Source organism: Alternaria alternata, assembly GCF_001642055.1.
Source record: "Alternaria alternata strain SRC1lrK2f unplaced genomic scaffold CC77scaffold_22, whole genome shotgun sequence".
In the NCBI taxonomy this organism is placed as follows: Eukaryota; Fungi; Ascomycota; class Dothideomycetes; order Pleosporales; family Pleosporaceae; genus Alternaria; species Alternaria alternata.
In genome coordinates, this window is record NW_017306211.1 from 611,730 (window position 1) to 631,721 (window position 19,992).

The 19,992-nt window shown below is 51.1% G+C and overlaps 10 protein-coding genes across 10 annotated transcripts; 5 read left to right on the forward strand and 5 right to left on the reverse strand.

Annotated features, from left to right (window-relative positions):
• Positions 1–327: 327 nt before the first annotated feature.
• Positions 328–4,116, reverse strand: CC77DRAFT_1043565 (L domain-like protein). Its single transcript, XM_018527319.1, has 2 exons — positions 2,100–4,116; positions 328–2,047 (listed from the first exon to the last, which is right to left on the reverse strand). Exons 1-2 carry the CDS (start codon positions 3,924–3,926, stop codon positions 584–586), a joined length of 3,291 nt encoding a protein of 1,096 aa, XP_018381811.1. The 5' UTR covers positions 3,927–4,116; the 3' UTR covers positions 328–583.
• Positions 4,117–4,227: 111 nt separating this feature from the next.
• Positions 4,228–6,498, forward strand: CC77DRAFT_1024270 (hypothetical protein). Its single transcript, XM_018525840.1, has one exon. It carries the CDS (start codon positions 4,616–4,618, stop codon positions 6,164–6,166), a length of 1,551 nt encoding a protein of 516 aa, XP_018381812.1. The 5' UTR covers positions 4,228–4,615; the 3' UTR covers positions 6,167–6,498.
• Positions 6,370–8,048, reverse strand: CC77DRAFT_403433 (NAD(P)-binding protein). The gene is made up of 2 exons (XM_018531566.1): positions 7,696–8,048; positions 6,370–7,639 (listed from the first exon to the last, which is right to left on the reverse strand). Exons 1-2 carry the CDS (start codon positions 7,776–7,778, stop codon positions 6,574–6,576), a joined length of 1,149 nt encoding a protein of 382 aa, XP_018381813.1. The 5' UTR covers positions 7,779–8,048; the 3' UTR covers positions 6,370–6,573.
• Positions 8,049–8,728: 680 nt separating this feature from the next.
• CC77DRAFT_1034395 (2-nitropropane dioxygenase precursor) lies at positions 8,729–9,826 on the forward strand (the record flags this gene model as incomplete). Its single annotated transcript, XM_018526868.1, has 1 exon — positions 8,729–9,826. One exon carries the CDS (start codon positions 8,729–8,731, stop codon positions 9,824–9,826), a length of 1,098 nt encoding a protein of 365 aa, XP_018381814.1.
• A 1,220-nt stretch (positions 9,827–11,046) lies between these two features.
• Positions 11,047–11,563, reverse strand: CC77DRAFT_1053564 (hypothetical protein; the record flags this gene model as incomplete). The annotated part of the gene is made up of 2 exons (XM_018527751.1): positions 11,262–11,563; positions 11,047–11,208 (listed from the first exon to the last, which is right to left on the reverse strand). The coding sequence occupies exons 1-2, from the start codon at positions 11,535–11,537 to the stop codon at positions 11,047–11,049; spliced, it is 438 nt and encodes a 145-aa protein (XP_018381815.1). The 5' UTR covers positions 11,538–11,563.
• Positions 11,564–12,843: 1,280 nt separating this feature from the next.
• CC77DRAFT_1098523 (hypothetical protein) lies at positions 12,844–14,294 on the forward strand. The gene is made up of 3 exons (XM_018529954.1): positions 12,844–13,010; positions 13,060–14,047; positions 14,093–14,294. The coding sequence occupies exons 1-3, from the start codon at positions 12,863–12,865 to the stop codon at positions 14,172–14,174; spliced, it is 1,218 nt and encodes a 405-aa protein (XP_018381816.1). The 5' UTR covers positions 12,844–12,862; the 3' UTR covers positions 14,175–14,294.
• A 24-nt stretch (positions 14,295–14,318) lies between these two features.
• On the forward strand, positions 14,319–15,639 carry CC77DRAFT_403554 (hypothetical protein). Its single transcript, XM_018531567.1, has one exon. The coding sequence runs from the start codon at positions 14,587–14,589 to the stop codon at positions 15,481–15,483; it is 897 nt and encodes a 298-aa protein (XP_018381817.1). The 5' UTR covers positions 14,319–14,586; the 3' UTR covers positions 15,484–15,639.
• A 156-nt stretch (positions 15,640–15,795) lies between these two features.
• CC77DRAFT_997796 (hypothetical protein) lies at positions 15,796–16,563 on the reverse strand (the record flags this gene model as incomplete). Its single annotated transcript, XM_018536520.1, has 2 exons — positions 16,468–16,563; positions 15,796–16,413 (listed from the first exon to the last, which is right to left on the reverse strand). Exons 1-2 carry the CDS (start codon positions 16,474–16,476, stop codon positions 15,796–15,798), a joined length of 627 nt encoding a protein of 208 aa, XP_018381818.1. The 5' UTR covers positions 16,477–16,563.
• Positions 16,564–16,700: 137 nt separating this feature from the next.
• Positions 16,701–17,882, forward strand: CC77DRAFT_1043569 (hypothetical protein). Its single transcript, XM_018527320.1, has 2 exons — positions 16,701–16,986; positions 17,043–17,882. Exons 1-2 carry the CDS (start codon positions 16,761–16,763, stop codon positions 17,783–17,785), a joined length of 969 nt encoding a protein of 322 aa, XP_018381819.1. The 5' UTR covers positions 16,701–16,760; the 3' UTR covers positions 17,786–17,882.
• Positions 17,882–19,708, reverse strand: CC77DRAFT_1043570 (alpha-glucosidase-like protein maltase; the record flags this gene model as incomplete). Its single annotated transcript, XM_018527321.1, has 2 exons — positions 17,882–19,435; positions 19,499–19,708. The coding sequence occupies 2 exons, from the start codon at positions 19,706–19,708 to the stop codon at positions 17,882–17,884; spliced, it is 1,764 nt and encodes a 587-aa protein (XP_018381820.1).
• Positions 19,709–19,992: the final 284 nt, after the last annotated feature.

The window sequence follows — 19,992 nt, forward strand, 5'->3', positions numbered from 1 at the left end:
CGGAAGGAAATCTCGAAGTTCGACAATTTCGAAGGGCGCCTAGCGTGTGCGAACCGACCTTTCGGCGATACGTTATGCCGGCGTTAGCGTGGTTAAAGCTAAGGCTTGCGTGCAACACCAACAACATTAGTGGGCTACCAGAACTAACTGTAGTCCAGACAATAAGGACTTCGGATATTGGTCATATGCGAGATACCACGCGATGACTACAGTGACTTAATATTTTCAAGTCGCATTCGCAGCTCATGTGTCATTCTGCATGGTACATCTCCTGCCAAGTTAGTCACTCAATACAGTCGCCACGATGAAACTGCAATTATTCTGCTAAGATTTAATGTTGAGACCATCGTCCTGAGAAATATTTTGCTGCATTTGCTTCGGAACGAACCATAACTAACAACCGAGAAACCCCTAGAGTACCCTTTTGTATCGAGCACATTATGTACACGAAGAGATTATAAAACGCTACAGTGTATCCAAACAAGTCAACCTATACCAGTGCACTCTAGAACAACCCCATACTAACAAGACACGACACGAAAAGAATACCCATACCACAGCCCTAGAGTGTAACAATGAAGAATCAAAAGCTCCCGTCGTCTGCATCGAAGAACTCAGTCGAGGCACTGTCCGCACTCTTCCAACTCTCCCTCGGGATCTTATCTCGGAGCCAGGTCAATACGGCATCCGTGCCCTTTTGAAGGACCTGGCGATTAGGTACCCTGAATTTGTTTCCTTCCACCGCAAAGCCTGTCAACGTGCCTTGTAGCATTCCGATACGAGGTTCTAGACGCTCGATATCGTTGTTGTCTAGGTTTACGATCCTGAGATTCTGCAAGCTTTCGGCAGACACTTCGGAGATCTTGTTGTCGGAAGCAAGGAGGGTCGTGAGTGAGGGAAAGCTTACGTGAAGCGTCGGAAGGGCACCAGCGAGACGGTTGATTGATACGTCAAGCGTAACGAGCATAGGCGCTGTGAGATAGGTTGTGAGGTGCGTCAAAGAGTTGATCTTGTTGCTGGCAAGACGGAGATCGCGAAGCTGAGGGAGTTCGATGGGTGCTGAGAGAGGAACTTCAATGCTGTTCCTGGACAGATCCAGTAATGTCAGGTGCTCGAACTGCGCTGTTATAGATGGGATGATGTCGAACTTGTTTCGCTGTAGCTGTAGTTGTCGCAGTCCGCTGGTGAAGACCTCTAGGGTGATCTCATCCAACTCCAACTCAGACAAATCTTTGTCTGCGAGGTCTGCTGTACCCGACGGTGTGAGCTGCCATTTTGGCTGGGCCTCTTCAGTGACACCGTTCTCGAAGTCCTCATCCGCATCAGGTGGAAGCTCAGTAGCAGGCAGTCGCGATGCCAGATCGCGCTTTATCTCGTCGGTGCCCATAGTCAGGAATTTGCGATCGCGCAATGGGTTCGCTGCGACTGTAAGATGGTTCAGATTCTCCATCAAAGCAATCTTCTCGTCAAGTTGAGTAAGATCGTTGCCCGTAAAGTCTGCAGTGCGTAGCTGCTCGAGCGTCGTAAAGCCTTCCGGCAAAGTTGTAAGTTTGTTCTCCCCAACCAAGAGCGTGGTAACGCTAACCCAAGTAAAGACTTCGGGTAACGACTTCAGTCGGTTCATAGAGATATTGAGCGTCTTGATAGCAGGCAGATCGATCGAGTCCTCATTGCACAAAGATGTCAACGAGTTCTGCGCGACGTTCAATTCCTGTAGGTGAGGCACTGAGTCCAGACTGAGAAGGGCGCCCTCAAGACGGTTCTTCGATGCTTGAAGCTCGATGAGAGTCGCAGAAAAAACCTCGCTGGGAATGGATCGAAGTTGGTTCTCCGACACATTGAGTATCCGCAACTGCGTCAGACGCTGAAAGTCTGCAGGTATACTTGTCAACTTGTTCGACTGCAGTTCAAGAACCTCCAATGCTGTGAGGTTACATAGCGCTGAGGAGAGTTCCCCGCTGAGATCGTTCTCCGCCAGCTTCAGTTCCCGCAAAGTCGGGATTTGAGCGATAACGTCCAACATTTCCATGGGTAGCTTGTTTCGTGACTATCAAAGTTAGCGCTGAGCGATTGTAATTTTTTTCCATGTTGAAACTTACCAGATTCAACTTTGAGAGCTGCGTCAGTCGTCTCAGGCCTACAGGCAGCTCTCGCAGCATGTTACCGTGAAAATCGATGCTCTGCACTCCTCCAAATTGAGGGCCTGCCTCGTCTGAATCAATCATGTCTTCAACTGATACATCCGGGAACATGCTGTCCGGAAGTATCTCAAGCTCATTGTCTGCAGCTAGGATAGTAGACAGATCTACAACCTCGCCCCAGGCTACTTTGGTATCGTTGGGGTCGTAAATGTACATGGAAAGTACGTCGTCAGGAATTTCCTTCAATCCCATCGCGGCGATACTCAAGCGACCGTCTGATCGAGCGCTATCAATGCGTCTGCGTAGGACAGACTTGCCACCCTTGGAGCGCTGATTGAAGGGGTCGTCGTCGAGGCCAAAGTCAAAGGTCGCAATCTCGGCGGGGTCAGGTATGATCATATCGGTGGGCGGTGTATTGTTTCTAGTTGGCTCGGTCTTTTGCTGCTTCGCAGCTGCCCTGGCCTTTGCAATTTGTTCCCTCAGAGCATTAGAAGAGCTTGCTGGTTTGGGGGCTGCTTCGGCTGGTGTTTCTTCAACATCTTGCTTCTTCGCGGCTCTCGCTTTCGCAATCTGGTCACGAAGGGCTGTGGAAGAGCTCGGCATTCTTCGGACGGTATCGGGTGTCTTCTTCACAGGGGTGTCTCGGGCAGGCGAGGATGTAGCGGTTCCGGGAGGCGATATCGCTTGACCGAAGACATTGTTCAGAGATGGCCGAGGTTTGGGTGTTCGCATAGTGAGACTCTTGCTGTTCGTCAACGGGCGTGGTTTAGGCGTGTTCTGCAAGTTCTGCGCTGGAGCCAATGGCTGTTTCTTGACGGTCGACACCGGCTGTAGGATCGAGGAACGCTTGCTGGGGGTCGCGACAGGTGTGCTGACCTGCGCACTAACGCTTCTCTTTCCAGGTGCAGTCATGGACAGTCTGTTTGAGGGCGCACCGAATCGCTTCGGTGTAGCGGGTATTGGATGCGGGGCACCATCACTGGTGGATGGCCTGCTGCCATTGCTGTTGGACATGGCAGAAGCCGGTCGAACCGGCGGAGCCATGGTATTGTCGGCATTGAAGAAGCTTGAGCGGCGTCTTCCTTTTCCCGGTGCTGGCGACGATGGCAGGTTAGACAGACTCTCTATCGTCCTTTCCGAGAGCGACGGCCGGCTCTTCCTCTTCTCAGGCTTCACGGGACTGATGAGCCCATCATCGATGGCCGTCTCAACAAGTTCGGGCGAGTGCTCATTGTCTCGGAACCCTGCCCTCGAACTGGCACGCGAGGAAGCCCTCGAGGCTGACCTAAAGCCTTCCAGGCTCCCCAGTGTATCATCTTCCTTGGGAGTATTTGACGAGGAGACGGGCCGCGAAGCATTCGTCTGACGCGATGGTGGACGGGCGAATGGCCGCTTGAAGACGGGCGCGTCGTTGGTAGGTGGGGCGATAGTCGAGGTTCGTCGTGAGCCAAAGCTAGGGATTCCACTCACTCGGCGGGAAGAAGTGGAGGAGGAAGCGACGGATGTCCGGTTGGAGCCCGAGTTGGCAGGCGCAGGTGCAGGAGAAGCCGATGATGTCAGGGGGTTGCTGGAGTAGGCGAGCGATGCCCTCGATGACTTCTTCTGTAGTGTCGATGTGGTTGGGCGCGAGATGGACGAGAGAGACGGCTTCTTGCGTAATTGTTCCGTCGACGCGGGTGCGCGTAGCTGGGAATGGCTGTTGGAAGGCCTGAGTACTGGTAACCTCGAGGCCGGTGCCGGCCTGGGGATGCCAGACGGGCGCGATGCGGACGAGGACGGGTCCATGGCGATGGTGTCGCGCGCTATACGATGCAACGCCTAAGGGCTGGGAAGTCGTTCATGCAGACTGCGCGGCACAGGCGAAACACACGTCCAACCAGATTAAGGGTCCTCCACTTGTCGCCAGGTTGCTTTTCGACGGGCAATTCTCCGCGCCGGGTGCAGAGGGGCGTCTGAGCGAGCGGGAGGCGACCGTTGCCCCGTGAAACCAGAGGGAGTGTTCATGTTTCCACTACACTGACAGGTCTGGCCTAGCGCCGGTTGGTTGAGCAGGGACGACCGGCGGGTCCTTCCTCCAACGCTCCAACCTCGCTCCACGCGCCTTCCGCACCGACGACATTGTCCCTCCACACACCCAACACTACCCTCCGCAAGAGCCACGTCTTCTGCAAACACCCGTTCACTTCCGTTTGGACGCTATCACAGTCGCATAATCCCCGCGACTCTTCTTTGGCAAACGCGCACCGACGCGCACCCCTGCTACCACCGCTATCGTCTTCGTCGCCTAGCTAAACCGCGTCACCCACCGCCAACGCTACATACTCAAGCTCTTTGACACCACAATTCCCGCGTGTCAGAGTTGGATTGCACAAAGCAAATTTCTTCTCGACCACACGCCATCTTTCCGACCAGGCACAGCCTCTGCATCTTTCTGATTGTCGCACACTGCTTAGGCCAATTGCGCCTGAGGCAGAATGGATCCACAAGCAATGCACTACCTACCGTCGCAAGACTCATTGATGCCTACCACCGAGAATGCGCAACCTGAAACACCACCAAAGCTTTGTTCTCCGTCGCCCGCTGAGTCGGCAGCACTTGCCATGTCAAAACTCGCGTCCCCAGATCAAGTCAAATTCACCTCCCCCGCACCCCGGACTACGTCCTCTATGACCCCTCCACCCTCTTCTCAGATTCCTGGTACTCGTGCAGCCATGAGGACGCCTACTCCTCCAACTCCGCAGCTCACATCTCCCCCACCAACCAGCAAGTTGCCCAACCAGCCGTCTGCCTTGACAGACATGGGTGCAGGTCTCTACCCACAAGACCAGGTCAACAGTGCCTCCGCCGAGGAGCTGAGAACCATGGTCAACAACATCTCTAACGCCTTGCGCGACATGCGGCTCTCCGCAGCGCACTACAAACTTCAGTACAATATGGCTGTAATGGAGAGCCAGGAGTCTGCAAGTCGAATGGCTGTCGAGCTAGCTATGGCTCAGCGAGAGCTTGACGTTCTACAACAAGCTGAAGAGAAACGCCGAAACAACATGGTGACCCCAGAACAAACCTACCAAGAGTCGGCAAACGCAGCCAACACAGTTCTGCTATCAGAAATGAGCCGCCAGAATCAGATGTTGCAGAGCGAAAATGAGGAGCTTCGCGATATGCTTGAGCAGCAAAAGCGTGTCACCGAGCACCGAGAAGGCGAGCTTGCTAGCGTCCTGGATGAAAATGATCGACTCAAGACGAGGATTCGCAAGAACCGCGATCACATCGCACCCCTTCTTGAGCAGATCGAGCAATCCTCGCCACGATCAAACTACGGAACCCCACATCAGCCAACTCCCAGAAACGTCCTCAACAGAGTGCCACACCTCTCCGAGGAAAGCAGAGGTCAAAACAACTTCGAAGCTCTTCTATTAGCCGACAAGATGCTGAGCCAGGAGGTAGCTACTGCTCCCACAACGCCCATCAGGCAACATGCACCCCGATCACGTTTCAGTCACCAGCGAGGCGCACAGTCCATGTCCTCGCTGCCACAAACACCAAACAGAAGAGCTGCGTTCCCCCGCGCCGAAGTGCCCCGCACACCGCCACTTTTTGTCCCAACCAACATTCCACAATCAGCTCCCCCAGCGCACTACCAGGCCAAGCCATCAAACACGCGTCGTCAAAGCAGCAACTCGACCATTACCGCGTCCAGTGCCGATGAAGAGGAAGCCTTCACTGACCGTGAAGAAGATGAGGTGCCCGAGTCCCAAGCCAGCCAGATGGCAAGAAGTCTCCTGCAAAGAGCACCACCTGCCAAGGGCATGATGTCCGCTCCACCACTAGCTCAACCAGCGAACCTCGTGCAAACTAAAATCTTCGGCCAAGTCAAGAAAGGCTCCGGCCTCACCCGTGCAGGCGAATTAAAGCGCGGTCGCATGCCTTCGACAGCGGATCTCCGCACTCAAACAAGTCCGCCCAAGCGCGGACGGCTCGATCAAGGTGTAGGTCTTGGCATTGGCGGCTTGTTGCGCGAGTAGAGAGAACTTGTTCCTGACCATGTGCGGCAGGGAGTTTATCAAGCTTACTAAGTTTACGACGTTTATGATTCTGGCGAACCACTTCAATGAGCGGCGATGATTTGCTTTTTCTTTTCTGTTTAAGGTTTGGATACCCTTCTGGCAAATGCCATTTGAGCACGGCGCTAGCTAGCTGTCGACTTTGAGGTCGGCAGACATTTTATGATTATTCATGGATAGTGGTAGAGATTTTTGGTTACACCACGAATGGTGATGTGATGATAGTGTTGGATATTGGTTAGATCTAACTCAATGTATATGCGCATTATCCGCTCATGTGAATGATTGGAAAATCCTGTCTCAAGACGAGCTGATTCTGATGATTCTATCCATTCCTCTTGACTCATGTTATCCTACTTGGCCTTGTATCAGACCGCTATCTTTTTGTATTTCCTTTCTTCGCTGCTCTTCTCCATACAGTCAATAATCGTGTGCATACCAACCGCTTGTTCAAAGTCGACGAACCCTTCCTCTACACCCCACCCCTTGACAAAGCCTTCATACAACATACCGATATCCTTGGCAAAAGGCGACAAGTCTTTTACTGCCTCAGCATACTCCACATTCACCACCTCCACTGTATCCTTCTCATGGTCAAATACCTCAATCTTCTCTCCACCAAGCGCAAGAGTAAGCATAGCAGCGGACGTCAAGCGAATCTCGCCCTTGGTGCCAAAGATCCTCCAGACAAGGTTTGGCGAATCCTTGAATCCCTTACCACTCCTTGCTGTCATCGAGATAGGTGCGCCATTGTTCTTGAGAGTACCTTGCAGCATAACGTGATCGGGCGTTTCGCGTTTGATCATACGGTTGAAGCTTCCATCTGCGTGCAACAGCTTGGTCTCGGGCCAGCGAGTCGTCAATAGCGCGGAAAGTTCTTCTAAGCCGCCCAACGCATGAAAGACGGGGTCTGCAGTGTGACCAAAGAGAATTGTGAGGAAGTTGCCACCGCTTTCCTTCTTCGTGAAGTATTCGACTGTAGGGGGCTCGACGTCGCCGACCCAACCGAGAGTGAATTCCTGTGTCGAGCTGAGGAGGTCTCCCACGGTTTTGTTTGCTACTAGCTCTTTGATTTTTCGGATATAGGGGTTCGAGCGGGATTGCAGCCCGACGATGGTCTTGCTGCCGCTCTTCTGGGCTGCGGTGTACATCTCTGTAGCCTGAGTGAGGTTGGATGCCAGCGGCCATTCGACGTAGACATCCTTGCCTGCCTTGATGACAGGCATCATCAACTGATGATGCCTATCCACCCGAACTGAGCAGACGACGAGGTCGACATCAGGGTCCTTAGCCAGATCCTCAGAGCTACCATATGCCTTGACGCTGGACGGTAGATTGTAGCGCTGAGCTGCTGTTTGCGCTGACTTGACGCTTGAGTTACAGAGAGCTACAATCTCGTAGTGTGGCGAGGCGAGTAGGTATGGTAAATGGGCGCTAAGTGCAAGGGTTAGTTTGACTCTAGCTGGATACTCGAAAGGTAGTGTATGTACCTTGCGGCCCAACTATCTCCTGGACTGGCGGAGACATTGGTGGTGACGGAACTGAGACCAATAAGTCCTACTTTAATAACCATTTTGTTTGAATGGAGGTTGATTTGCTTTTCGTCCAAGATCGTGGTATTGTCTGATGAAGATGGCTCGGGAAAGTCTATTGTGCGACCGATATATAAGTAGTAGGAAGGACGCGGGGTGTTCGTCCGGTTCCAAGCTGTGCAGGGATAGTATCCATAGCCAACATTTGGTGCGGAACACTCGTTGAACAAGCTTCTACGTTGGCCTCAATTGACAATCACGTCGTACTCAAGATGCGGAGTTGCGTCCATACTGACTCCGCGGGTCAGGCCGACCGGGGTACAATCCTACGCCTTCTGACGTTCTGACATTTCTGACATGCTAGCACAACGACGGGGCATGCAGATTTTATCTTGACTACTCTCGACACTCCATTGTCCAAGCTCCTTCTGATTCCTCGTCGTCACAGTTCTGACTACTACTCGCGAACTGCGGACGAAACCGGAAGGAGGAAGATCGGGAGGATTTCGTTCGGTCCGCTCAGTCTATGACACGACTGTCACATCTGAATACCGTTATTTCTGAGTCTGGCTTCACCCATACTCACAAAGGCGACTGCGCGATATTACTTTGGTAGGTACAGGTGCTTGATCGAGTGCTGGAGGTAAAAGTAGGCCCGTGCCCCTCGCGAGTCATCTGAACGCGCCCTTGACGCGAGAGCGCTCCTCTCATCGCGTGCTTTGACGTAACCAAAACGCGCTGAACACACTTTCTCCGTGGAAAAGTCCCAAAGTCTCCAAGCATTGGTAGGAATTGCAAAGTCCTAAGACACCTCAATGCGCAATATGTGGTCTTTGGTAAAGCTTGGAACAGTGGTGTACGAAGCTAATTCGTACATCAGAGTTCCTACGTAGGCACTGCGCTTACCGGTCTTCACGTTACGACCATGAACCTCGCTTCATGACTATAAATGATATCAGCACCCGATTCTTCGTAAAAACAGAGCGTGGATATGAATCCAATACGCAACGCGATGACTTCCGGCAGGATGCGCACGAAGCTCACCAATGTCTTCCCTTGGATCACCTCTCCCTTCATCGTCGGAGCACCAATGCGCGTCATGGCTGGTCCCCGCCTAGCTCTCGAAGTGTCTAAAGCTGGTGGTTTGGGTTTCATTGGCCCCGGTGCTAAGCCTGAAGATACAGCTAAAGACCTTAAAACGGTACGCGAACTGCTGAGCGAGACTCCAGGGTCTTTCTTTCCAGACTCATATCAATCTGGGAAGACACTGCCGCTGGGTGTAGGATTCCAGCTCTGGAACGGAGATCTTCAGTCAGCAACCAAAGCAGTAGGAGAGTATCATCCTTGCGCTGCATGGTTGTTCGCTCCTCGAAGGGGACAAGACGAACTGGACGAATGGACAGCCAGCCTTCGTGAGGCATCGCCTGGTATCCACATATGGATCCAGACTGGTACCCTGAAGGAGAGTGTAGAGGCTGCGAATAGCGCTCATCGACCAGATGTACTGGTCATCCAAGGTGCGGAAGCCGGTGGTCATGGAAGAGCAACAGACGGCATGGGTATCATGACTCTCTTCCCCGAAGTCGCAGATCAAGTTCGCGATTCAAGAATATCATTGATAGCCGCCGGAGGAATCGCTGATGGTCGCGGTATCGCTGCTGCACTTGCTCTTGGATCTCGTGGCGTGGCTATGGGTACACGCTTCCTCGCATCTACCGAAGCCCGCATCAGCAAAGGCTATCAGAACGAAGTTGTACGCGCTACGGACGGTGCTCAAAGCACGACCAAAACGATGCTGTACAACCATCTACGAGGCACTATGGGCTGGCCCGAGCAGTATAGCCCCCGCGGCATTACGAACAAAAGCTGGCATGATCACCAAGCGGGTGTTTCGTTTGAGGAGCTGAAGAAGCTTCATGACGAAGCTGAGAAGTCGGGAGATGCTGGATGGGGACCGGAGGGAAGACTAGCTACATATGCCGGGGCTGCAGTCGGCCTGGTGCATAGTGTCGAGGATGCTGGAAGTCTGGTGAAGCGTCTGCAAGACGAAGCAAGAGCAGTTATCGGAAGTCTGCATGAGATTTTTTGAATCGCCCGGATGATTCCACTAGCACTTTCATCAAGCGTACGAGCTATGTTTCTGTTCGTCGATCACCGTTCGAATCAAAGCCAAACCATCCTTGTCTACCATCAGCCCCTGTTCCCCGATCTGGTTGCTGCGTCACTATCACTGTCATTGCGGCACCGTTGTCCGTTTCTGCTGGGACGATCCTGTCCATAATCTTCCTAGCACATATCGCAGCCCAGTCTGGATTATCTTCGGGCGATGTGACCACTGCTGATGGTCAGTATCAAATCCGCGTTCGCTTATGTGGATGGCTTACTACGTGTCGAATCAAGTATGTTGCTCGACACACAACTCTGAAGTAAAACGAGTAGCACTGTTTCCCTAATGACCCTCCTCACAGCGGGGGTTCTGCCATTGGCGTCGTCAATTTTTTCGTTCCAATACGTTGCTATTCTCTCGCCAAGTTCCCGCTCACTCACTAGGATGAAACACGATGTCAGCACAGACTCTAGAGCTATGAGCGTAGTCGGATCTACTTACGCTCACCGAACTCAATCTTGTCCGAGTCGCCCACCAAATTTCTAATCGCGCCTACAAATGAGTACCTAAATTCATCATGACCGAGCTGTAAGAGTCTGGCGACGACATAATCAAGTTGCTTGTCTGTTAGCTCGTGGATGAAGGCTTTAGTACGCGCGAGACAGAAACACGGGTGATTAGTCATTTGTTTGCCTTTCGTCAAGCTGAGGAGTGTGTCAGCATACGCTGTAATGCGTTTAGTGCTAAGGGCAGATTCATGTGGATGAGTTGTCGTCATATTCCAAGTGCGCGGTCCGGTCAAGTGGAAGAATGAGACTAGAACTGAGACTGAACATATCAATAGCTTCTTCGATGCGAGAAGTTTGTCTGGGCTTGCTATAGCAACAGCACGATAAGATAGAATTGCTACACAGCCTTGTATGTCGACTCATTTCGCAAGCAACAAATGTATCAAGGCAATCACCTAGGCGGCAAAACAAGCTTACTCAGGTCGAGGTTAATAAAGATAGCAGTCTTGCATCCGAGCAGGGCTGGCATTTGATTCGGTTTGTACAGCGTCTCGCAGCACAACATGAAGATTTCATAAGTTTTCACTGGGAGCAATGTTGCTGGAGGAGCGCAAAATCGTGGTTATCATGTATGAGATTGGCCCTTCTATCATTTCGATACTTAAGGCGATCATGCCCGATAGTATCGAGAGTCTAGTAGGGATGTGCGTAATTCTTTGCCTTCCAAGACTTTTCTGCCTCAGAATCCGTTGGCGGGGGATCGATGCCTTGAACACGCCACAGGTCCCGCGGAGTCTCTGAGATATGCATCTCCCAGTCAAGCTCCTTTCTGTCGAGTATGTATGGACGAAGAGTCTGCGTAAGAGGTTAGAGTATTTTGCGTAATGCAACGCATGCCAGCCACGTACCTCGTTAATCTTGTCCATCCATCCAGTACGCCATGCTCGACCTTCTGCAGTGTCTGGACTCGGCATCGCCCGTGCAATCTGTTCTACGACAATGCGAACAAAATTCGTCTTTGGTTCTGGACCAACCCATACATTTCCCTCTTTGCAATCGACGAAGATGACATCGACGTAAAAGGCTGGTAGGACATCATAATGTTTCGTTATTGCGGCGGCAATGCCTCTCTTCTGATCAAGAGTGAAGGTGTCGGGATGGGCGTAGATTCTCCAGAGAGGCATTGTAATTGGAAGTTGGCTGTTTGACGAGGGATAGCTTTCTGCGTGAGTAGACAGGAGAAGTTCAGACGCTTTATATATTGTTTCGCAGGTTTCTTGAGCGAATAGACACCTGGCTGTGGTTCAGTCGCAGTACATACTGTTTCGACAAAAGCATGATCCTTGAACACGATTAGTCCTGGGTAAACTGGTAGAATGCCTTGCGGCTGATTAGTGATTGACTCGATCGCTCCAAGCCTCGCCCTCCGGTCTACGTACGTAAGGGTGAGGGGATGATGGTCTAGACAGTCGAATCATGCGAAACAGGATTACCTAGGTATGCTAGTAGCCGAGTTTTGTGTTACTGGCATTGTTGTGAAGCTATGCGCTGTCTGCAGATCAAGAGTGGCAGGCGGAAGTTCTTCCGTTGCTCTATCGCCACGTATTGCGATGATCATAAGTTATAGCATCATTTGAGGACTTTGTGGTGTTATCTAAGTACGTTGTTAGATATACAAATTCATATGCTTTGGCTTTGAGCCGTAGTCGAGCATATAGTTCGTCATTACGGAATGAGTGATTTTCAATATTGCATTTGCACGAACGCTGGAGCCTAAGTCTCTTGCTTTGTTGCTGCGCGGTGTCTACTGGGTTCTGAGGACTAGATAGTCCTGGCTGAGAAAGGAGAGTCTACTCAGTTACCTCATTACATAACGGCTGAACATCTGTCTGCGATGACGTAAAATTCAAGGATAGCATCAGCCTAGCGGCTACGCAAACTACGTGAAGTCCACACTCGCTTTGGACCTTACGGCCGTAAAACCTTACGCTAGGTATGATCTGCGTACTCCACATGTAACTAAGCCGTCTTCAGCGGTTGCTACTTGCTGCGACTATCTTGATGGGGATGGCTGGAAATTGCCTAGTCCGAAGATGCGGTTCACTAAATAGGTTAGAAAATGCTACGAGGCTCGAGTGAGAAGCAAACCTGGGTAGTAAAGTTGAGTAGAAGAATTAGCGTTTGACTAGACCATGTTTATTCCTTTGGTAAGAGCTATTGTCACGGCGGTAAGGTTGATAACACGCCTCTATGCTAACCTTCACGACCAGTTTTAAAGCAATGTGTTCTCCTACCATACCATCCTTGTGTAACGGGTGGTGGTTCGGAGTTGAGTTTGTATTACCTGTGAGATGCGACGTTATCCAACTAGAGAGAGCAATGAAATGGAACTTCAATGTTCCTGCACAGACCACCCCTTTAGCGTGTGTATCACGTGATCGCGCGGCGGTCTTGGGTCCGATCAATGACACGGGCATCTGAGCACATCACACAGCATGCAGCTTGCAGTATGAGTGATACCGATCGGATCGACGGTCTACTGGGCGATCTACAGCGACTGACTGAGGCAGGCCGTGATCGCATATTGGGTTTTCTGCCGCAAGAGGACCTCATTGCGCTTCTCAAGGTCGCTCTTCGAGAACGAGACCAGGATCGAGGTTGGTCCGACCACCACGATCCCAAACATATGTCAACTAACACTCTCAGAAAACGTTGCCATTCAGACTCAGTTGAATCAAAGCCCTCATGCTGAGCCTACCGTACATGTTGCACGCGAAGAGCCTAGCAATGTGACCAATCGAGCACACACCGCGGTGACTCTGCGGAACCACAAACGACCCAGGACCGATAGTTCTCCGACCGAAGTCGTCGAGAATAACTCGAACTCAGTGGCAGTCAAGCAAGAGCATGAGACAATTGATCTTGTTAGTGACGACGAGTGGGAAAATTCCAATATTGTTGTCCAGCCAAATAATCCAATAAAACGAGAGGAGTCTCCACCAGTGCAACCTGGTAGCAGAGTTGGCAGTATCTCGGCCCCAATTATATCACCCAACTTTGAAAGGACACAAACCATCGAACCTCCAGAGACACAAACTAGCTCTGGGAGTAGCAGTCGTAACAGCCTGGCTACATCATCTCGTCAGTCCTCAGCAGTGCAAGATGGTATCGGGGGCAGTGGTTATGGCATGCTTCTACCACCTCATCCTGTTGGAGAAGGTTCGACACAAGCCCGTTTCGTCCATACTACTGCAGCGGACTACCATGGACATCTCAATCTACCTGTATGCCTTCTTATCCGGGGGGTTGATGGGAAACAGGTCTACAAGACCTTTATGGAACTACCAAACGACGTTCAACAAAACATTCACTCCCGGTTTGCAGAAGTATGGAGGTCACAGCCATGGATACTTGATAACTATGAGAAATTGTTGCAAAATCCCGAGTACTACATGACCATGCCTGCATGTATCCGGTCCTTGATCGTTTCGAAAAACACTCGTCTTAGTAGTAGGTCTCTTTATACTATAGGTGGCAGTCTTAAGGAGACAGCGGACGACCAGTGCATAACAGGTGGTTATCCTTGTGCACACTTTGTCAAATGGGCCGACGGTACAATGAATATATGTTTCGTGCCCCTGCCCCCAGGGAGACGGGTGGGCAAGGTCTGGACTGAGCTCAGCTATTGGATAGAGTAAGCACGCCGACCACAATGAACTGTACCTTGCTGACGAGCCAGTGTAAATAATCGGCGTTCTTCGACCCCTTTGCGGTGGCAAGCCCACAAGACCAACGAGGATTTTGAGAGACAGGCAAAATAGCTGGGCAAGCAGAGAAGTTCTATACGCTGAACGTTCAGAGGCTAAGGCAATGCCCAAAGTCTATCCGCGCGTGTGAGGTAGTAACCAGAGATCGAAAGAATAAAAGAAAACCTACTGGCCATCCAGCTTTGCGAACCTGTGCCTATGTAGTTTGAGAATCACTTCGTCCTATAACGGAGTGCGCCATCTCCAAACACTTCTCCCATCTTTGTAGGGAAGGTGAGGTGAGTGACCGTTGATTGACCGCTTCCTCTTCAGGATCCGATGCCAAGGTTGCCTAATTGTCGACAAACGCATTCCAAACAACATCGTCTCTCAGCCACACGCCCTACCACTTACCTCTCTCTACCAACTGTGATATACTAATCCGTCGTGGAGAGTGCTTGATCGTCTTCGGTCACATAAGTGCAGCATGGACGTCAACGCCGACACCGATGGCCTAGTGAGGGCTTTGCTGAGATTGGACGAAGCGGACCGCAGCAATATTGTGGAACATCTCCCTCCCAGAAAAGTGAAGAATGCCTTCTTGCTTCTCCTTCGCGAGATAGCTGGACTTCCAGGTACGTCCGACATCGCCACTTTCGGTGAACTTGCTAACCCGACCCTACTTCTTATAGTTCTGCAAGAGCAACCAGTCGCTTATGCTCCATTGGCTATGCATCCTGTCCCTGCTCAGGAACTTGTCACTACATCCAATAAGCGGAGTATTTCCACAGCGATTGCCGACGACTCGAAGCGAGCAAGAATCGATGCAACTGTAGCTCAGAACGCCAAACAGAGTGCGGCGCAAGTCCTAGTAAAGGAAGAGGAGGAGATCATCGAGATTACTAGCGAGGCAGAAGATGCGGAAGCCGAGACTAATGTTCAATCGAAAGCGAAAGATATACGCGAACCGGCAGACTTGAAGATGTACTTGCGGATTCCCAGCTTGTCGGGTTCCGATATGTGGAAAGACATGGACGACCTTCCTAGCCAAGTCCGGGCCGAGCTTGAGCGACGTTTTAAAAAGACGTGGTCGTCCACCGAGGAGAAAGCTCGAAAATACGCAGAGCTTACACACGATGTGGCAAAATACGTGACGGGAGGGTGCTGTGTTTACAGTCTGCTCGTCCGTGGTGGGCCTGGTCCAATCGATTGTAGCAGAGGCGGCCGGTTTCAAGAGACTGCGAATAGAAGATGCATCAGAGAACACCAACCTTGTGCTCACTTTGCCAGGTTCAATAATCAGTACATCATCTGTCTGGTGCCTTTGCCTGAACGTCTTCGAAAGGGCCAGCGCTGGACACAGATGAGTTATTGGATACGATAGCTGGACAACCAAAGACTATGGGGAGGGATTTGAAGAGATCAGTAAGACTCTCTATTGCTTAAGATCGCAGAGCAGGATCTAATGATTGAACCCGGGGTATTAGGAAACAAGAAACAGCTGAAAAAACGAACTTCGTAAAACAACTGCAACACACTTACAAATCTCCAAATTGCCATGAGTATGGACCGTGTGCTGACTCCTTGAACGCCGGCGCTATGCAATATGACAAACTCTCGAGTACTGCGATATCTGCTCGTTGTGCAAGTGCAGTAGCAATGTCAGAGTTAGAATGAGAACAATAAACACCCCTTATCAAACGGCATCCACAGCCATCCATTCGCCGCTCCATATGCCATCCGTCTTGCATCCCGGACAGCTCGCATGATCGCATCCAGTTGGCTTTGTGAAGTCGTACTCTTCCCAAGTAATCTCTTCGCCCTCTTCATCATTTGCCATGACGACATTCTCTTCTTTCTTGACATCGGCATCCACGATAGGCATTGCAGCAGCAGCAGCAGCAGCAGCAGCAGGAACTTCTACGCTATCTACGACCTTCTTGGTATCCTCTCCAGTTTTGCCACTCACATCCTCGTGACCACCTTCCTTCCCACTAACAGCAACACCAACCTTCTTAAACCTGCCACCTGCAGCACCCACAGCACCACCTCCACCAATCTTGGTAAACCGACTTCCAACACCAGGCTTCTTATTCGCGTTCTCGACATCGATACTGCGCATCTCTAGGCCCTGCTTTGGCTTGCTGCTTTCGGTTTCGTTCGAAGCAGTGAGCTTCTTCATATCGGCGAGACGTTGGCGGTGGTTGTGGTCGTAGGAGCGAAGATGGTTCTCGTAGTCGAGTTGGCGCGGGTAGCCTTTATCGCATATTGTGCAGTTGAACAGGCGGACTGCCGCCGGTAGGGGGTTGTTTCGCTACGCATTGTATCAATGGATGCACGAGGAAGAGTGAGTAGGATGAATACATACTGGAGGCATGGTCGCGTCTATGTATGATGTGCCCCGGTCTTTGAATGCGTTACTGGCGCGCTACACTACCAGTGGTAGCGGTATCTAAGCGAGTCGGTAGAATGTGGGGTTGCGGGGTCGTAAAGTCGCGTCGTTGTGGTGATAGAACGTTTGGTGTTGCGGCTCAACTGCACGCGCCTCGGTCCAACAAAGGCCCACTTATTTCTCTCACCGAATCAACGTCATTCAATGTCTCAGCAACGTAGCGTTTCCCCAACCATTGCAATCTGCACCACCACGACGCAGATCACAAGATGGAGATCAATCCAGATCTACCGCCGGTAGAGGACGAAGAGATGGGCGTCATGGGCCTTACACAAGTCGACCCTTCGCCGGTCGAAGACACACCGATGGAGTTTAGAGAAAAAGGCTATTTCCCCGAACAGGAACGACCTGAGAAGGAAACAGAGGAGATGAGAGGAATTCGAAGAATGAACACGTTGGGACTGCGATTGGGTGATCATGGAACAGCTTGGTGGCGTACGTATTCTCACTGCCACGAAGTTGAGGGGTGCAATGCTGACATTGCTCTGTAGTTCTCCGCATACAAAAGTACTCTTCCTACACCTTCACCGCCTTCGCCGCCCTCCACATAACCAATGTCTCCATAATACCGCTTGCCACACGCTCTGTCCTCGAATCGAATCGCTACCTCCTGCTCACACGACCATACTACCAATCTGCACTTACCGAACCCCTCCTCGTTGGTCTTCCCCTCGTTGCACACGTCACATCTGGAATCGCACTACGGCTATGGAGAAGGAGACAGGCTCTGAAGAAATATGGTGCGGAGACACGAACCGACAAGCGCACAATTCCATGGCCACAACTGAGTGGGACAAGTGCATTGGGCTACGCTTTGGTACCTTTTGCTAGCTTCCATGTCTGGACTACTCGTATTCTGCCGCTATACGCACACGGAGATTCGTCCTTGATCAACCTCCAATACATCTCTCACGGCTTCGCACTACACCCAGCCGTTTCGTTTACTGGTTTCACAGCACTCGTAGGAATTGGCGTATGGCACTTCGTCTGGGGCGCGGCCAAATGGTTGGGCTGGGCACCAAGCCAAGTTAAGATGACAGAAGAGGACCGGGCGTTAGTCAGGAAGAGGAGATGGTATACCATCAACGGAATTAGTGCGGCTCTCACGGCATTGTGGCTAGCGGGCGGCTTGGGTGTTGTTGGAAGAGACGGCAAGATGGTGGGCTGGGTAGGCAAGGAATACGACGAACTATACAAGTATCTCCCAATTGTTGGTAAATGGGTGGGACAATAGACGGAAAGTAGCATGCGAGTTTTGCATTGTAGTATACCCTTGATAGCGCATCGACAAAGTCTACAAGTTCTCGCCAATATACTTGACTCCGCCTTCTCAGTAGTCGACGTAGATCCTCCCCTCGAGTGGTCGCAGCACAGATTCTATCGCCTTCCCGTACGAGCTCACCAGCAGCCTCAAGCCCTCGACATCGTACTCAATCCGCTGTTCCTTCGTCGTAAAGTTGAGCACCACAAGCGCTGTCTTCTCCTCGAACCTCTTCCTGTACACAAACATCTCCGTCCCCTCTGGATCCACCAGTTCGAACGACCCATATACAAAAATATCCTTGTGTTCCTTTCTCAATCTGAGCGCGCGCTTGTAGAACGAAAGCACACTATCTGCATCCTTCTCTTGTCCTGCAGCATTAATAGCAGGATACTCATCATGCACCCTCATCCACGGTTCACCTGTCGAAAACCCACTATTTACACTTTCGTCCCACTGGAAAGGTAATCTTGCATGATCTCTAGCCATGAGCTGCAACCCACGCTGAATCCTCTCTTTACGCGTAGGATCCGTACCGTTGTCTGCTAATCTCACGGCTTCAGCCCAGTAATTCTGACTTTCGACATCCTTGTACTCTTCGCTCACATCCCAAGAAGCCGGAGCGTTAATCATGCCGATTTCTTGGCCTTGATAGAGGAATAGTGATCCAGTCTGACCGATCAACCACAAAGCAAGCAGCTTGCCGCTCTTCTCTCGCCACTCTGGAGTATCGTTGGCGAAACGCGATATACTCCGGCCATTGTCGTGGTTCTCGTTGAAGACGGTCGTCCATGCGTCGGTTCCCTCGATGAAGCACTGCCACTTCTCTACTATGCGCTTCATATCCGGTAACTCCCATTTAGCAAAGTCGTACTTGTCGTTGCAGCCTGGTGGACCTTGGCCTAGATGTGTGATGTCAAACTGGAAAACCATATCTAGCTCTTTTTGCGCTGCGCTGACGTACGGGACGACTGACTCAGGGTCTGGACACATGGAGAGTTCGCCTACTGTCACGACTGGTTGGCCATCGTAGGTCCTGTAATGGGAAAGGACGTCGTGATTCATTTCCTTGATGAACTCGTGAATCCGAGGCCCATTGCACCACATTTGGGCGGCAGGTTGGATGTCACTGGTAGGGTCCGTGACGGGTGCATCGGCGAAGGGAAGGACTTTGGAGTACTTGTTTACCGTGTCTACTCGGAAACCATCGATGCCTTTGTCGAGCCAGAAGCGCATTGCCGAGTCGTATATTGCTTTCCTACAGTCTTCGTTTTCCCAATTCAGGTCTGGTTGGGATCTGTCATAGAGGTGAAGATAGTATTCCTCTGTGTGCTCATCCCAAGTCCAGGTTCCACCAGCGAAGTATGAACGGTAGTTGGTAGGCGGCATGCGATTTCCTTGCTCATCGTACCGCGCAGGCTGCCAGAAATACCAATCTCTTTTTGGATTGTCCTTTGAACTTCGGCTTTCTTTGAACCAAGCGTGCTGATCGCTAGTATGATTCACGACAAGGTCGAGAATGATCTTCATATGATTTTCATGGCAAGCTTCGATGAGCTTCTCGACATCTTGCACTGTGCCGTATGGTGCATATACGCCTTCATAATCAGAAACATCGTAGCCCTAACATTGTGGTGTGTGAGTTAGTACAGGCTTCATATGTATTTCATACACCAGAGTTCTTACCATGTCGATCTGAGGGGAGTCAAACATGGGCGACAGCCACACTACATCGACACCGAGAGATGCGATATAGTTGATATTTTCGAGTATACCAGGAATATCTCCCCAACCATCCCCATTGCTGTCCTTGAATGACGCGGGATAGATCTGGTAAAACGTTGCTTCTTTCCACCAAACCCGTTTATGATATGAAAGGTCTACATGTGGTGACATGTTAGTATGATAGAAGAGAGCTCGCTATCCGTGCTAAGCTTAGGATGACTTTGAGCCAGAAAAGTGTGAAACGAAGAGGAAATGGGATTTGATATGTTCAGTCGACTTTGCACGAACTGATCGATGATAACTGAGTAGTCGTAGCAATATGGTGGCAGCTCCAAGCATTGGTTAGCTGGAAGATAGAGGCAGAAGGTTGCAAACTCGCGGGACCTGTTATCCCAACTGCTTCCCGACCCTCTAATAGTCCCACCCACGTACATCATTGCGAGAATACCTCTGAT

Coding starts and splice junctions, on each gene's coding strand:
- CC77DRAFT_1098523 (XM_018529954.1), top strand. CDS start 12,863: ATGAGTGATACCGATCGGATCGACGGTCTACTGGGCGATCTACAGCGA. Junction 13,011..13,059: donor AGAACGAGACCAGGATCGAG/GTTGGTCCGACC, acceptor TAACACTCTCAG/AAAACGTTGCCATTCAGACT. Junction 14,048..14,092: donor GAGCTCAGCTATTGGATAGA/GTAAGCACGCCG, acceptor CTGACGAGCCAG/TGTAAATAATCGGCGTTCTT.
- CC77DRAFT_1043569 (XM_018527320.1), top strand. CDS start 16,761: ATGGAGATCAATCCAGATCTACCGCCGGTAGAGGACGAAGAGATGGGC. Junction 16,987..17,042: donor TCATGGAACAGCTTGGTGGC/GTACGTATTCTC, acceptor ATTGCTCTGTAG/TTCTCCGCATACAAAAGTAC.
- CC77DRAFT_403433 (XM_018531566.1), bottom strand. CDS start 7,778: ATGGTTATTAAAGTAGGACTTATTGGTCTCAGTTCCGTCACCACCAAT. Junction 7,640..7,695: donor GGAGATAGTTGGGCCGCAAG/GTACATACACTA, acceptor CCTTGCACTTAG/CGCCCATTTACCATACCTAC.
- CC77DRAFT_403554 (XM_018531567.1), top strand. CDS start 14,587: ATGGACGTCAACGCCGACACCGATGGCCTAGTGAGGGCTTTGCTGAGA.
- CC77DRAFT_1024270 (XM_018525840.1), top strand. CDS start 4,616: ATGGATCCACAAGCAATGCACTACCTACCGTCGCAAGACTCATTGATG.
- CC77DRAFT_1043565 (XM_018527319.1), bottom strand. CDS start 3,926: ATGGACCCGTCCTCGTCCGCATCGCGCCCGTCTGGCATCCCCAGGCCG. Junction 2,048..2,099: donor AGCTCTCAAAGTTGAATCTG/GTAAGTTTCAAC, acceptor TAACTTTGATAG/TCACGAAACAAGCTACCCAT.